Source organism: Coregonus clupeaformis, chromosome 24 (assembly GCF_020615455.1).
Source record: "Coregonus clupeaformis isolate EN_2021a chromosome 24, ASM2061545v1, whole genome shotgun sequence".
Classification (NCBI taxonomy): Eukaryota; Metazoa; Chordata; class Actinopteri; order Salmoniformes; family Salmonidae; genus Coregonus; species Coregonus clupeaformis.
In genome coordinates, this window is record NC_059215.1 from 7,444,693 (window position 1) to 7,461,708 (window position 17,016).

Genomic DNA, 17,016 nt, shown 5'->3' on the forward strand with positions numbered 1-17,016 from the left:
GTACACTGTACTGCGTGATTGTATTGGGTTTACTAACGCGTTAGCTCTAGTAGCTATGTTGACTTGACGTTAGCTAATATGGTGACAATGATGTAGGCTGTGTGTAGTGGTTAGCGATTAAGGTATGAAGGTTTGGCTTCGAAAGGCTTTTTCGCCTGGTCACAGACAGCTGTTGTGTTGTGCACAAACGAAGGGAAAAGGTGAGAGGAGGAAAACTCGTAGATGCAAGAAGTAATTATACAACGAGCAAAGTGATGATGCTGTTTGTACAGTTGAAGTCGGAAGTTTACATACACTTAGGTTGGAGTCATTAAAACACCACAAATTTCTTGTTAACAAACTATAGTTTTGGCAAGTCGGTTAGGACATCTACTTTGTGCATGACACAAGTAATTTTTCCAACAATTGTTTACAGACAGATTATTTCACTTAATTCACTGTATCACAATTCCAGTGGGTCAGAAGTTTACATACACTAAGTCGACTGTGCCTTTAAACAGCTTGGAAAATTCCAGAAAATGATGTCATGGCTTTACAAGCTTCTGATAGGCTAATTGACATCATTTGAGTCAATTGTAGGTGTTCCTGTGGATGTATTTCAAGGCCTACCTTCAAACTCAGTGCCTCTTTGCTTGACATCATGGGAAAATTAAAAGAAATCAGCCAAGACCTCAGAAAAAAAATGGTAGACCTCCACAAGTCTGGTTCATCCTTGGGAGCAATTTCCAAACATCTGAAGGTACCACGTTAATCTGTACAAACAATAGTACGCAAGTATAAACACCATGGGACCACGCAGCTGTCATACCGCTCAGAAAGGAGACGCGTTCTGTCTCCTAGAGATGAACGTACTTTGGTGCGAAAAGTGCAAATCAATCCCAGAACAACAGCAAATGACCTTGTGAAGATGCTGGAGGAAACGGGTACAAAACGATCTATATCCACAGTAAAGTGGAGTCCTATAGTGCCTTACAAAAGCATTCATCCCCCATGGCGTTTTTCCTATTTTGTTGCATTACAACCTATAATTTAAATGGATTTTTATTTGCATTTTATGTAATGGACATACACAAAATAGTCCAAATTGGTGAAGTGAAATTAAAAAAATAACGGAAAAGTGGTTGCTATGAAGCCCCTAATTAACATCTGGTGCAACCTATTACCTTCAGAAGTCACATAATTTGTTAAATAAAGTCCACCTGGGTGCAATCTAAGTGTCACATGATCTGTCACATGACCTCAGTATATATACACCTGTTCTGAAAGGCCCCAGTCTGCAACACCACTAAGCAAGGGGCACCACCAAGCAAGCGGCACCATGAAGACCAAGGAGCTCTCTAAACATGTCAGGGACAAAGTTGTGGAGAAGTACAGATCAGGGTTGGGTTATGAAAAAATATCAGAAACTTTGAACATCCCACGGAGCACCATTAAATCCATTATTAAAAAATTGAAAAAATATGGCACCACAACAAACCTGCCAAGAAAGGGCCGCCCACCAAAACTCACGGACCAGGCAAGGAGGGCATTAATCAGAGAGGCAACAAAGAGACCAAAGATAACCCTGAAGGAGCTGCAAAGCTCCACAGCGGAGATTGGAGTATCTGTCCATAGGACCACTTTAAGCCATACACTCCACAGAGCTGGGCTTTACGGAAGAGTGGCTAGAAAAAAGCCATCGCTTAAAGAAAAAAATAAGAAAACACGTTTGGTGTTCGCCAAAAGGCATGTGGGAGAAGGTACTCTGGTCAGATGAGACTAAAATTGATATTTTTAGCCATCAAGGAAAACGCTATGTCTGGCGCAAACCCAACACCTCTCATCACCCCGAGAACACCATCCCCACAGTGAAGCATGGTGGTGTCAGCATCATGTTGTGGGGATGTTTTTCATCGGCAGCGACTGGGAAACTTGTCAGAATTGATGGAATGATGGATGGCGCTAAATACAGGGAAATTCTTGAGGGAAACCTGTTTCAGTCTTCCAGAGATTTGAGACTGGGACGGAGGTTCACCTTCCAGCAGGACAAGGACCCTAATCATACTGCTAATGCAATACTTGAGTGGTTTAAGGGGAAACATTTAAATGTCTTGGAATGGCCTAGTCAAAGCCCAGACCTCAATCCAATTGAGAAGCTGTGGTATGACTTAAAGATTGCTGTACACCAGCGGAACCCATCCAACTTGAAGGAGCTGGAGCAGTTTTGCCTTGAAGAATGGGCAAAAATCCTAGTGGCTATATGTGCCAAGCTTATAGAGACATACCCCAAGAGACTTGCAGCTGTAATTGCTGCAAAAGGTGGCTCTACAAAGTATTGACTTTGTGGGGGTGAATAGTTATGCACGCTCAAGTTTTCATTTTTTTTGTCTTAATTCTTGTTTTTTTGTCTTATTTCTTGTTTGCAAAATATATTTTGTATTTACAAAGTGGTAGGCATGTTGTGTAAATCAAATGATACAAAAACCCCCAAAATTCATTTTAATTCCAGGTTGTAAGGCAACAAAATAGGAATACTTTCGCAAGGCACTGTATATCGACATAACCTGAAAGTCCACTCAGTAAGCAAGAAGCCACTGCTCCAAAACCGCCATAAAAAAGCCAGACTATGGTTTGCAACTGCACATGGGGAGAAATGTTCTCTGGTCTGATGAAACAAAAATAGAACTATTTGGCCATAATGACCATCGTTATGTTTGGAGGAAAAAGGGGATGCTTGCAAGCCGAAGAACACCATCCCAACCGTGAAGCACGGGGGTGGCAGCATCATGCTGTGGGGGTGCTTTGCTGCAGGAGGGACTGGTGCACTTCACAAAATAGATGGCATCGTGAGGAAGGAAAATGATGTGGATATATTGAAGCAACATCTCAAGACATCAGCCAGGAAGTTAAAGCTTGGTCGCAAATGGGTCTTCCAAATGGACAATGACCCCAAGCATACTTCCAAAGTTGTGGCAAAATGGCTTAAGGACATTTCACATCCTTAAAATAAAGTGGTGATCCTAACTGACCTAAGACAGGGAATTTTTACTAGGATTAAATGCCAGGAATTGTGAAAAACTGAATTTAAATGTATTTGGCTAAGGTGTATGTAAACTTCCGACTTCAACTGTATGTGGATGCTATGAAAGTGAACTGTGTGATCTGCGGGTGATCAGGGGTTTATTCATTCCACCGATTCTGTTGAAAAACGTTTCTTAAACGGAAGCACACGGAACGAAACGGGGATAAACCTACCTGAATTTGTCCAATAGAAACTCTAGTTTATAACTGTTGGACTAATGATTACACCCTAGATCAGCTAGATGCAGACATGAGTGTGCAAGGTGGTATTTAATGTGTCACTGTCTGTCACCTTGATTACTCCAATATGTCTCTCGACCTGTGCACCTACATTATAAACGTTCATTCGTAGGCTAGGTTGTAGCAACCTCATGATGTGTATAGGGAAAATTTGAGTATCATGAAGCAGCCTAAACCTATCGATGTTACATTGAGCTGGGTGAATGGAACATGAATGACAGTCATCCAATATGCTGTAATAGAAATATGACCATGCTCATAAAATGTTTTATTTTCCTCCCTAATCTTAAACAGCACCAACCGCCACTGAGTGCACGCACGCACGCACACACTCACACACACACTTGCACAAACACACAGACACGCACATGCACACAGACACTGTACGCTTTAACACCAATATACTTACAAAATAAGCAGTGTCTTACCTGTCATCAACAAATGTTAGTCCGAAGTATTCCTTCTCTTTGAGGTTAAAATGGGAGGACACCAGATCTAAGAGTTCACGGGACAACAGCTTGGGCTGTGGAATAGGAGATTGTTTGAAGAGGGCATTAGGCCTATTTATTTGAGGGCATTATTATTTTTGGTCCAAATGATTTGAAATTCATAGGAAACTAAAGTACTGTTACAATAATCTCATCAAATTCTTTAAGATATTGTACTGTACCTGAACCAGCAGCTCAAGTTTCCTGTCGTCAAGGAGATGCACCTGGCAGAGTCTCCCCTCTGTCATCTACAATGGAGGACAGGAAGTAAATGCTGAGTATTGTAATTGTTCATACTGTCAATCAACACCAACCCTGCTTAGAAAATGCAAATATTGACATTAGTAGGACATTTCAGTTGTGTAGAAATCTTGTCTCTGTCAATGCAAATTGACAAAAATCAAACATCAGCCTTCAGAGAGGGGATTTGTGTTAGAAAGCAAGGGCTTTCTTTTTAACAAAGTCACATATTGAGCAATGCACAGGACATAGAGCATAATCCTGTTAAGGAAATAATAATTGATGTTGTTTTTAATTACAAGGACTCCATTGTCACATGGATTTAGCACTATGGTAACCCAAGGAGGATTTGTTGTTCTGAAGGTTTTTGAAGTCATTCTGTAGGGGAGAGTGGGGTAAGTTGAGCCATTTTTTACATTCAGCATCACTCCATCAAGGGAAATATATTGTATTCTTTCTAACAAAGATATCTACATATATTTCAGTATGTTGCGTATCCCTGAAAATAATCAGAATTCATGTACATTACAGTTTTGAAAACATAGCTTGTCTAAAGAAAGTGGTCTCTTGGCACAATTTACCCCGGGTATTGGGTAAGTTGAGCCGCAGGTTAGGGTAAGTTAAGCAGACTTCAGTACAGAATGAAATATTGTGGTGCAGTGGTCTAAGGCACTGCATCACAGTGCTAGAGGCGTCACTACAGACCCGGGTTCGATCCTGGGCTGTATCACAACTGGCCGTGATCGGGAGTCCCATAGGGCGGCACACAATTGGCCCAGCGTTGTCCGGGTTAGGGGAGGGTTTGACCGGGTGGCTTTACTTGGCTCATTGTGCGCTAGTGACTTCTTGTGGCGGGCCGGGCACCTACAGGCTGACCTCAGTCATCAGGTGAACAGTGTTTTCTCCAACACATTGGTGCGGCTGGCTTCCAGGTTGAGTGGGCGGGTGTTGGGAGGCGTGGTTTGGCAGGTCATGTTTCTGAGGATGCATGACTCGACCTTTGCCTCCTGGGCCCCTTGGGGAGTTGCACTGATGGGACAGGATTGAAAAAGGGGGTAAAATACAAACAAAATTATATATATGCATGTCTATCTTTATTTCCCAAACACCAATTAAACAAAATCACTAAATCATCGCTTTGAAATTATGACCTCTTCCTAAATATTTGGTCAAATGATACATTTTGTGTATAGTTTACTAGAAACAAGGGTTGCTCACCTTCCCCCACTCTTCCCCCAACAGAATCTGGCCTTTTGTAGCATTTAAAAACCTAAAATACATACACATACTCCCAAAACGATCAACACCACACCAGACTAATCTGTGTCCACCTACCAAATTATGGCATGGAGTACTAAGATATAGGTTTCTGCGACAAGCATACAACCTGCTAAGGCTCACAAAACAGTCTCAATATCACATATAGTAGTTACAGGTAACACTAAAGCAGACAAAGACACACACCTCCACCAGCCCTGGCCTCTAACAGCCCTGTATTGTAAATTGCAGAATGGGATTGACCAGATGAAGTCCTCCTACTGATCTATAGAATGTTGCTGTACCTGGTAGAGCTCCCCTGGGAGGACACATGTCTGAACACATCCCTGTCCAAAGCTCATCATCCCCAGCATGTAGCCCTTCTTCCTCAATATCCACACACTGACATCCAACACAAAGCGAGCGCCTCTGACCACCAACTTGTCCATACTGCACAGTATGCACACTAGCTAACACCCACCCGGGCTTTGGCTTGGCTGTCCCTGCCCTGCAACGCCTGTTACCAAACCCAAGTCTAGCTGGGTTGGTTTGCGTAACAACATCATTGCTATGTGCTGCTAACCCATTGAGCTAAGGCACGTCTGGGTCAGATGCTAGACTACAGACTTTTCTTTCAGAGCACTACTTCTGCTAAGCCTGTGGGAACATGGGTCAGCCAGGAGACGTGGTGCAGGTGACTTCTATTGTGGCCAAATAATTTATGCTCTAGGGAAAACATAGGGCAGGAGGAAACCCAGGTGTTGGATAACAGACAGTAACAGCAATACTGACTTTAAGCATTCTCCCTTATGGGCTGTCTCAGACAAGTCTAATAATAATAATACATTTTGTATAGCGCTTTTCATTAAATAAGATAATCTCAAAGTGCATAAAAAGCTAAACCAACAACCAACAAATTTAAATTGAGATGGTAGAGATGGAGATTGAATGTCTCTACTTGGCTTTGGATGAAAGGCTGGGAGTTGAGGCAGTTTGGATAGGAAAGTCATTTTGGCTCCATCTTGGTGGCTAGGACAGACAGAGTGCAATGTCTGCTTTACCTGCCATGTTTAGGCTCATTAAGGATGTTGTTTCCCACACAGAGGAGTACGCACACACACACACACACACACACACACACACACACACACACACACACACACACACACACACACACACACACACACACACACACACACACACACACACACACACACACACACACACACACACACACACACACACACACACACACACACACACACACACACACACACACACACACACACACACACACACACAGGCCAGAGACATCCCAGGCTGCCATACAGTAATGGCTAAATTGATTGGTTATCTCACTGAGATGGAAGTGGAATACACACACTCAATCCCACAAAAATGTATCTGTTAAATATGTTAATTAGCACTCATTCAATTAAGGGGTCTGACTTAAAGGCCCTGCAATACTGACAATGTGATAAATTAAAATTTTTATGATCTAAGGTGAAATACGCACATTCAATGGATCCAATCAATTTTGCATGACTGTATGTCACTCGCAGTGAACAGAGACCTATAGTATTTGCCACAGTGCATTGACATTGTTATGCCAGTATTATAGCAGCAGGATGTCTAGTGTATTTGTGATGACAATGCCATCATCTGCAGAACCAGCTGCCAGTAGCAGCACAGTTGTAGCTATTACATTTTCACCACTAGATGATTTGTCACTACAGTGAGTATTCTATGTGGGGCAGAAAATGTCAAGAAATGTTTCTTACATAAGGCCCTTGTGTGCATGCACATGTGCGGATTCATTTCCAATGTGTACTTAGAGTATCAGCCAATGTAATTGAATGAGCAATGTTGTGATTGGTTTGCCCACATTTAACATTTGGGCACAGTGGGAAATGTCAAATCCTCTCAACATGGCCTATTTTATCCCTTTGGACAGAGCTTTCCACAAGCTTTTCCAGATGCACAGATCTAGGGGCTAAATGCTCAATTCTATGTCACTTCTAAATTCTATTTCACTTGTGTTTTTTTTAAGGATGTTTATAGCCAACCCATCCTCATATCAAGCCCCATTGAGATTCGGCCTGTACATACTGTAGCAATAATATTTGCACGTATAACTATATTAAGTCTATTTTTACTAATGCATGAGATGTAATGATATTGATTGACTGGAATATTGATTCCAGTTTTCCAGTGTTATGTTTATCAAAGACCACTGACACTGCTTAGTCAACCAAACACATTCAATTCAACAGCTTTCAATAAAACACCACTTGCCTTCAGGGCCGAGACATGCAATTAATCCCACATGGCAGAGATGTAGCGCGACACGATGAAAGAAATGTAAAGGCTTTCTGTGTGTCTCTGGAGACTGACTGCTGTCTGAGAAGTGGGCCACAGGCAACGGTCATGGGACTATAAGGAGTAAGGCCTAGGGGTCTGGGTAATATGGACAGCTTGTCATGGATGGCCTGTTACGGATTGGCGCTGGCCCTCTGCTCTAATATCAACTGTATTGAGTGGATCTAAACATTACTCTCTTATAATGCTTGACTTGCATATATGTCATCATAAATGTCTTGTTTCACATTACGTTATCAACAATGGCACTTTCACATGGCAGTTTGTTATGATTATAGACTATGTGACAATGATGATGAGGTTTAATGACAGGCTAGGTGTTCAGGCATATTGCTGCATGAACCAGTATCTGGGCAAAGGAGACGATGAATATGATGAGATCTCCTCTCTGCCAAGAAAGCTTCCATTCATCTTCCCATTAGACAGCTCTGCAAGCGTTATAATATCAAAATATGTTCTTTACACACCAAATATGCCTGCACTGCCTGCAACTATCGTAATTTACTGCCATCATGCCCGGCATGTACTTCCAAAAAAGGTCTAAATAAAAATGGACAAGCAACCAAACATTATTTTTATGCATTGTTTTTGACCGGAAGAGGTGCATCTTCCAGTCAAAAACAATACATTAATGTTTTTCCGGTTGCTTGTACATTTTAATTTAGACCTGTTTTAGAAGTACATACCAGGTGTGACGGCAGTAAATTACATGAAACGGCTGGTTTTGTTAGAAACATGTGATGTTGGTTAAACGTCATCATGTCCTGGCTGCACCCTGTCTTATCTCGGTTTCCAGTCTTCATGCATTATTGATGAAACCTAGTCTCGCACGCCAGCCCATGTCTGCTCTTTAGACTTACATACATGTCCTCTGAACATGGTTTAGACATGTACTATGACACAGGGCTAAATGTTCTCTTGATTCCTTTATAGACATTTCTATGATCAGGTTCACATTTCCTGGTGTCATACTGCAAGGCAATGTATAAGACTTAGTCTATGTTTTTGTGGTAATTAGCCTTGATGTGCCAAGGGTAGATTTGACAACCTTTGTTCAGTAAAAACTCATTAGGAACTGAACTAGTTAACGTCAGGGTTCCCGCTCCAAAAGAAAACCAAACACTCTTAAGCAGTCAAAACAATGTCTTCCTGTGATTTCAAGTGTCTGTAAACAGCCTACTAAACAGGATACCCAGCTCCCATGCCATCAAGCCAGGGTGACTGAAAAAGGACCTCAATGTAATCGTACAAAGTAGTTTTCCATTCAGCCACAACACTTTTCAGCCAGGGCACCACAAAACCTCTCTGGTGTTTGACACGAGACCACTTGCTGGTTGCTTGGGAAGTGAATTACCCTAAGTAACTTGTTACTGACATGTGAATGCACCTTTGGCTTCTGCTGATGAATGGTCATGACCTCCAGCACCATAGCTAACCTCTAGGTAAGGCTACACAGAGTAGCAGTATTTGAGGGGAGGCTGGGACACCTGTTCCCCCAGGCTTAGCGCCTTCTGGGGTCCTGAGGCAGTGAGCTGATGGGAGTGGTGTTCGGAATTCTACCATATCTGTTTTCTCCTTTGGCCTAATTTTGTCATTGGTAAAATATAATGACCATGGCCTTCATCTGACCTTTCACAGGATATTGTGCTGCATAAAACTGATTTTTTTAATGATTTTTTTTGCAATATCTGCTGCAATAAAATAATCCAGCGATGACAGCCTCCATTTGAGAAGTTTAATTTATGTCCTTTGATATTATTGCCATCAATGAGCACTCAGCACTGCACACTAACCATGCTATCTACACTGTCTAATCATGACAGCTGTAGTAGCACTACTTTCAGAAGTAGTGGTAGTATTAGTACTAAGTAGTGGTTATGGTAGCAGTGGAGGTAGTAGGCTAGTAGGAGTAGAAGTAAAGTAGTAGCAGCAGTAGTAGCAGCAGTAGTAGCAGTAGTAGCAGTAGAAGTAGTAGTAGTAGTAGTAGTAATAGTAGTAGTAGTAGTAGTAGTAGTAGTGGTATTAGTAGTAGTAGTGGTGGTAGTAGTGGTAGTAGTAGTAGTAGTAGTAGTAGTAGTAGTAGTAGTAGTAGTAGTAGTAGTAGTAGTAGTAGTAGTAGTAGTTGGAGTTGTCAGAGTAGTAGTAGTAGTAATAGTAGTAGTGTAGTATTAGTAGTACAGTAGTATTAGTAGTACTGGCCCCCCAGAATAAAAATAAATAAAAAAACATGTATGCATTCACTAACTGTAAGTCGCTCTGGATAAGAGCGTCTGCTAAATGACTAAAATGTAAAATGTAGTAGTACCCGTTACTGTTGCTGTCCCTTCACTACAGCTGCTATGCTACTTGAATGAAAAGACGTTTCTCTATAGGGTGTCAGTAGCAGGTGCTGTAGTGAGGGGTTTGCCTGCCTACTGAAGGGGACTGCAGAGTTTTATTATCAGGAGCTGCAGTGACTTTCTGCAGAGCCCTGGGGAGGGAGCGGGGCACTCAGTCTCTGAGGAGCAGAGTAGAGATTGGGATATTAATGATGTTGCAATGCTTTGATGTGGGTAACAGAACTATGAATCACAAAGCTTTTATAGATGCTATCATCAAAAGATAACATTGGCTGTCAAAACAATATTATCTTGACATCTAGCGCTATTCATTTTATCGAAAATGAGCATTTACTGTCATCAGTTATTATAGGTACTAGCAAGAGCCAATAATCTGGAGTATGTAGAGTTATTGAGTTGAACAGGTATGTGATTACCAATGAATGCTTGAGGATGAAGATTGATGTAACACTTATGCACAGTTTCATAGAAAGTGTATACTTCCCTACCTATGGACTTGTAACAGTATTTATGTAATGTAACAATATTTATGTCTTCCAGGATATGTCTAAATGCAGTATAACCAGCCTTTCCAAAAATAATCCTCTCTTCAGTCAGTGTGTTTCATGTAAATCCTCAAGAGACTTCAAGGTTCCTGAAAGGAAAGCTGCCAACTGAGTGTTGTGGTGTGTTGCTCATCACCAGCATCAAACAGCCACACAAACCAGCTGTCATGTACTGAGGTACACTCACAAGAGGAAAAGATGTAGAGGCAGAAAACTAGCTGAAGTATATGACTAAGTGGTGTATGTTCTGAGTTAAAGCTATAATATATTATTTCAGTGGACTGTATATTTAGTTACCCACTTAAACAACACTTGTTTGTTGTGACCCCTGTTGCTTGTTTCAAGGGGTCAGTCATTGCTTTATGTCGTGGGTTTTAAACAATGGCCCCTATCTCTAGTGGTGCTACATTTCGTTAGTCACTGACCAACAACGGCAGGGGCCATCACAATGGGATAAGTCTCAGGATAGTGAAGTTTGTCCACTTCCATATCTAAAAAACAGCCATCAAACTAGCAATTCCTGCTTACCATGCCGGCTGCCTAAAACTATGTCAAGAGCCTGTCTTTTCCTGAATCTCATGGAGAACATGACACATTGTGACAACTTGTGACAAAGTCAGAGGAAAATTCAGGGATAGTGTTGCTCTTCTTTCTTTGTTCCGTTCACTGCAAGATCTGGCAGTGTAAAAAAAGTTTGCGAAATGAGTCTACTTTTTCAACTAGTTTTTAACTAATTAACTCTGTAGTCAATGCAATCGGTAACATCAGGCTAGAGCTGGCCAAAACAACTGCCATTAAACATTACAATGTCTTATAACTACTGCTTCAACCACTAGCTACTGGCACTGCCACCTGTACAAGGACCTTCTACTGTGTTCTGCTGTTTGCTTTGGCTGCTACTACACAGGTGACATTTTTCTCAGGAAAATGATGGAGTGAGCCTGCTAGCTGCTTTAGAGCAGTCACTCTTTATGACTATCTACATGTAGCCTAAGTAGACATACACAGCAGGGACAAAAACAGATCGGTAAAACAGAGAGACAGTATACTTGCAGAGTAAATTGATGTTGCTAATTAATCAACTGGACTGAGTTTCTGATGCTTATATATGAATTGTAATCGCTTACTGTATTTACTTACAACAGGCTTAATCCTAAACACATCCTTTATGTACATCAATAAAGCTAGATAATAATTGCCTTACTGTACCCAACCCAATTACTGTAAGGAAGCCTTCTTTCTGCACTGTATCCTTCCTCACTGACCAAACCCAGGTCCCTTTCCGTCTCTAACCGATCCCTTCTATGTACTGCTGTTTAGTGCAGACTAGACTGGATAGCAAGGTGTGTCAGGCTGTATCAAATGTATTATGTGTCTTGTCTCATCATCAATAAACACATTATTTTCTTCCATTCACATAAAAAAAAGTATTTACCTATTTGATACAGCAGGCTAATGATCCATTAAAACGTTGTATGCTAACAGGAACAGGTTTTTCACAATAAGGTAGGAACAATGACTAGGTTACTGTATATAGGTGGTTATTTTCAGTCAAATGACAAACCTGAGTACCCGATTACAGAAAGAGCTAAATAAAAGTCTATCAATCGGCATGATTATTTTGTTGAAAGAAAAAACACTGATGCCAATATTGATAATACAATTAAAATAGGTCAGCCAATCCTATAACGATATGATAAAGCCGGTTCATTAATTGATCACTCGAGTGGGATCCCATTCAAATCCGTGAATGACCCCGTATACTTTGTTCCCTGCACAGTTCAGAGAACACTCCCCCATTATCGTTTATTGTCACATTGTAACAGGACAATCTTACCTTCGTTTTGGGCGTTTCCTTTTAGGTTGGTTTCTTGAATCTAACATAGGTCTCCCCCGGCATATTGGAATCGCATTCAATGCATCCCTCTTCCGTTTTCAGCAAAAGGAGGAGAGAGTCAGTGAACTGTATCGCTGTCAACTATTAGTAGCCTTCTCTCGTAGGGCTACTCGCGCACGCTTGCTTTCTTCCACGCTCACCACGCCTTCACCCCGCAGGCATTTACGTGATTGGAGATTTTAACGCTCGCTCTCCTCTCAGCTACAGCCGCTGTACTGAACTGTACTAACTCATTGCTGGTAATAAAGGTTCATATTTTAGAATTAGACATGATGCAGACCCATGCGGAATAAAAAATTTTTTCTATCCAGGTATTATTGCAAACCTATCTACAGGCCTATCAGGGTTTTGAAAATAATAATAATAATTGTAGCCAATTTTACATTTTACATTTACATTTTAGTCATTTAGAAGACGCTCTTATCCAGAGCGACTTACAGTTTAGTGAGTGCATACATTTTTCATACAATTGTGGCCAATGTATAAATTAATGCATGTCCAATATACTGTATGTGTTGGCTGTGACCTTAACCCCACCCACCAACCGCCTTCAGAAAAAGCTATTCATCAGCAATTAATAGGATTGAACTAAAGTGACATAAACTGCTCTATATTGCAGAAAATCTCAAATGTAAATCTCATGAAAGCAACCTGAGCCCGTTTTTGGTTTATAACATGCTGCAAAGAACAACCAGATCAAATCAAATCAAATTGCATTTGTCACATACATGTGTTTAGCAGATGTTATTGTGGGTGTAGCGAAATGCTTGTGCTTCTAGCTCCGACAGTGCAGTAATATCTAACAAGTAATATCTAACAATTTCACAACATATACCCAATACACACAAATCTAAGTAAGGAATGGTATTTAAGAATATATACATACACTACCGTTCAAAAGTTTGGGGTCACTTAGAAATGTCCTTGTTTTCCATGACAACATACATGAAATGAGTTTGAATAGGAAATATAGCAAAATGCATAGGAAATGTAGTCATTGACAAGGTTAGAAATAATGATTTTTAATTGAAATAATAATTGTGTCCATCAAACTTTGCTTTTGTCAAAGAATCCTCCATTTACAGCAATTACAGCCTTGCAGACCTTTGGCATTCTAGTTGTCAATTTGTTGAAGTAATCTGAAGAGATTTCACCCATGCTTCCTGAAGCACCTCCCACAAGTTGGATTGGCTTGATGGGCACTTCTTACGTACCATACGGTCAAGCTGCTCCCACAACAGCTCAATAGGGTTGAAATCTTGTGACTGTGCTGGCCACTCCATTATAGACAGAATACCAGCTGACTGCTTCTTCCCTAAATAGTTATTGCATAGTTTGGAGCTGTGCTTTGGGTCATTGTCCTGTTGTAGGAGGAAATTGGCTCCAATCAAGCGCCGTCCACAGGGTATGGCATGGTGTTGCAAAATGGAGTGATAGCCTTCCTTCTTCAAGATCCCGCTTACCCTGTACAAATCTCCCACTTTACCACCACCAAAGCACCCCCAGATCATCACATTGCCTCCACCATGCTTGACAGATGGCATCAAGCACTCCTCCAGCATCTTTTCATTTGGTCTGCATCTCACAAATGTTCTGCTTTGTGATCCGAACACCGCAAACTTCGATTTGTCTGTCCATAACACTTTTTTCCAATCTTCCTCTGTCCAGTGTCTGTGTTCTTTTGCCCATCTTAATATTTTATTTTTATTGGCCAGTCTGAGATATGGCTTTTTCTTTGCAACTCTGCCTAGAAGGTCAGCATCCCGGAGTCGTCTCTTCACTGTTGACGTTGAGACTGGTGTTTTGCGGGTACTATTTAATGAAGCTGCCAGTTGAGGACCTGTGAGGCATCTGTTTCTCAAACTAGACACTCTAATGTATTTGTCCTCTTGCTCAGTTGTGCACAGGGGCCTACCACTCCTCTTTCTATTCTGGTTAGAGCCAGTTTGCGCTGTTCTGTGAAGGGAGTAGTACACAGCGTTATACGAGATCTTCAGTTTCTTGGCAATTTCTCGCATGGAATAGTCTTCATTTCTCAGAACAATAATAGACTGATGAGTTTCAGAAGAAAGTTCTTTGTTTTTGGACATTTTGAGCGTGTAATCGAACCCACAATTGCTGATGCTCCAGATACTCAACTAGTCTCAACAAGGCCAGTTTTATTGCTTCATTAATCAGCACAACAGTTTTCAGCTGTACTAACATAATTGCAAAAGGGTTTTCTAATGATCAATTAGCCTTTTAAAATGATAAACTTGGATTAGCAAACACAACGTGCCATTGGAACACAGGACTGATGGTTGCTGATAATGGGCCTCTGTACGCCTACAGTGAGGGAAAAAAGTATTTGATCCCCTGCTGATTTTGTACATTTGCCCACTGACAAAGAAATGATCAGTCTATAATTTTAATGGTAGGTTTATTTGAACGTGAGAGACAGAATAACAACAAAAAAAATCCAGAAAAACGCATGTCAAAAATGTTATAAATTGATTTGCATTTTAATGAGGGAAAGAAGTATTTGACCCCTCTGCAAAACATGACTTAGTACTTGGTGGTTAAAGCCCTTTTTGGCAATCACAGAGGTCAGATGTGTCTTGTAGTTGGCCACCAGGTTTGCACACATCTCAGGAGGGATTTTGTCCCACTCCTCTTTGCAGATCTTCTCCAAGTCATTAAGGTTTCGAGCCTGACATTTGGCAACTCAAACCTTCAGCTCCCTCCACAGATTTTCTATGGGATTAAGGTCTGGAGACTGGCTAGGCCACTCCAGGACCCTAATGTGCTTCTTCTTGAGCCACTCCTTTGTTGCCTTGGCCGTGTGTTTTGGGTCATTGTCATGCTGGAATACCCATCCACGACCCATTTTCAATGCCCTGGCTGAGGGAAGGAGGTTCTCACCCAAGATTTGACTGTACATGGCCCCGTCCATCGTCCCTTTGATGCGGTGAAGTTGTCCTGTCCCCTTAGCAGAAAAACACCCCCAAAGCATAATGTTTCCACCTCCATGTTTGACGGTGGGGATGGAGTTCTTGGGGTCATAGGCAGCATTCCTCCTCCTCCAAACACGGCGAGTTGAGTTGATGCCAAAGAGCTCGATTTTGGTCTCATCTGACCACAATACTTTCACCCAGTTCTCCTCTGAATCATTCAGATGTTCATTGGCAAACTTCAGATGGGCCTGTATATGTGCTTTCTTGAGCAGGGGGACCTTGTGGGCGCTGCAGGATTTCAGTCCTTCACGGTGTAGTGTGTTACTAATTGTTTTCTTGGTGAATATGGTCCCAGCTGCCTTGAGATCATTGACAAGATTCTCCCGTGTAGTTCTGGGCTGATTCCTCACCGCTCTCATGATCATTGCAACTCCACGAGTTGAGATCTTGCATGGAGCCCCAGGCCGAGGGAGATTGACAGTTATTTTGTGTTTCTTCCATTTGCGAATAATCGCACCAACTGTTGTCACCTTCTCACCAAGCTGCTTGGCGATAGTGTCGTATCGGGTGAATGGTGGCAATTATTGCTGATAAACAAAGGAGTCCGCTCATACTGAACTTTGATCATAAGGTTTATTCAGATCACAAGCTTCAGCATAAGTGACAGATGTCATGCCCACCCGGAGAGCGACGCCTCAGAATGGCCGCTCTAACTTCTTATTCGTTTAACCCCTACTTATAAACAATGCAAAAAGATGGGCTCCCTCTTCTGGCCAATCACCAGTCTCCCCTGTCTACAACACACTTCCTGTCTGTTGTATGTGGCGTTACACTAAAACATTCCCTCTTGATACTAAAATTAACGTTCTCTCTCTGGTTCCACTTAAAACATTAACAACGTCATAATCTCAATACACGACAATAGTCTTGTAGCCCATTCCAGCCTTGTGTAGGTCTACAATCTTGTCCCTGACATCCTTGGGGAGCTCTTTGGTCTTGGCCATGGTGGAGAGTTTGGAATCTGATTGATTGATTGCTTCTGTGGACAGGTGTCTTTTATACAGGTAACAAGCTGAGATTAGGAGCACTCCCTTTAAGAGTGTGCTCCTAATCTCAGCTCGTTACCTGTATAAAAGACACCTAGGGAGCCAGAAATCTTTCTGTATTGAGAGGGGGTCAAATACTTATTTTCCACCCTCATGAAATGCCAATAAATGCATAAAACCTTGACATGCGTTTTTCTGGATTTTTTTTGTTGTTATTCTGTCTCTCACTGTTCAAATAAACCTACCATTAAAATTATAGACTGATCATTTCTTTGTCAGTGGGCAAACGTACAAAATCAGCAGGGGATCAAATACTTTTTTCCCTCACTGTATATGTTATATTTGAGATTCTTCAAAGTAGCCATCCTTTGCCTTGATGACAGCTTTGCACACTCTTGGCATTCTCTCAACCAGCTTCATGAGGTAGTCTCCTGGAATGCATTTCAATTAACAGGTGTGCCTTGTTAAAAGTTAATTTGTGGAATTTCTTTCCTTCTTAATGCGTTTGAGCCCATCAGTTGTGTTGTGACAAGGTAGAGGTGGTATACAGAAGATAGCCCTATTTGGTAAAATACCAAGTCCATATTATGGC

At 41.5% G+C, this 17,016-nt stretch overlaps 1 protein-coding gene across 3 annotated transcripts in view; it reads right to left on the reverse strand.

Moving 5' to 3' along the window:
- LOC121538488 (FERM domain-containing protein 4B) overlaps positions 1-12,628 on the reverse strand; it is a 33,255-nt gene extending 20,627 nt beyond the window's left edge. For all 3 annotated transcript variants that reach the window (XM_041846547.1, XM_041846548.1, XM_041846546.1), the window contains exons 1-3: positions 12,386-12,628; positions 3,971-4,036; positions 3,729-3,823 (exon numbers count right to left, since the gene is read on the reverse strand). In XM_041846547.1, coding sequence (XP_041702481.1) covers positions 3,729-3,823; positions 3,971-4,036 — 161 coding nt within the window. In that variant the 5' untranslated portion in view covers positions 12,386-12,628. The remainder of the gene's footprint in view (positions 1-3,728; positions 3,824-3,970; positions 4,037-12,385) is intronic.
- Between the last annotated feature and the right edge of the window lie 4,388 nt (positions 12,629-17,016).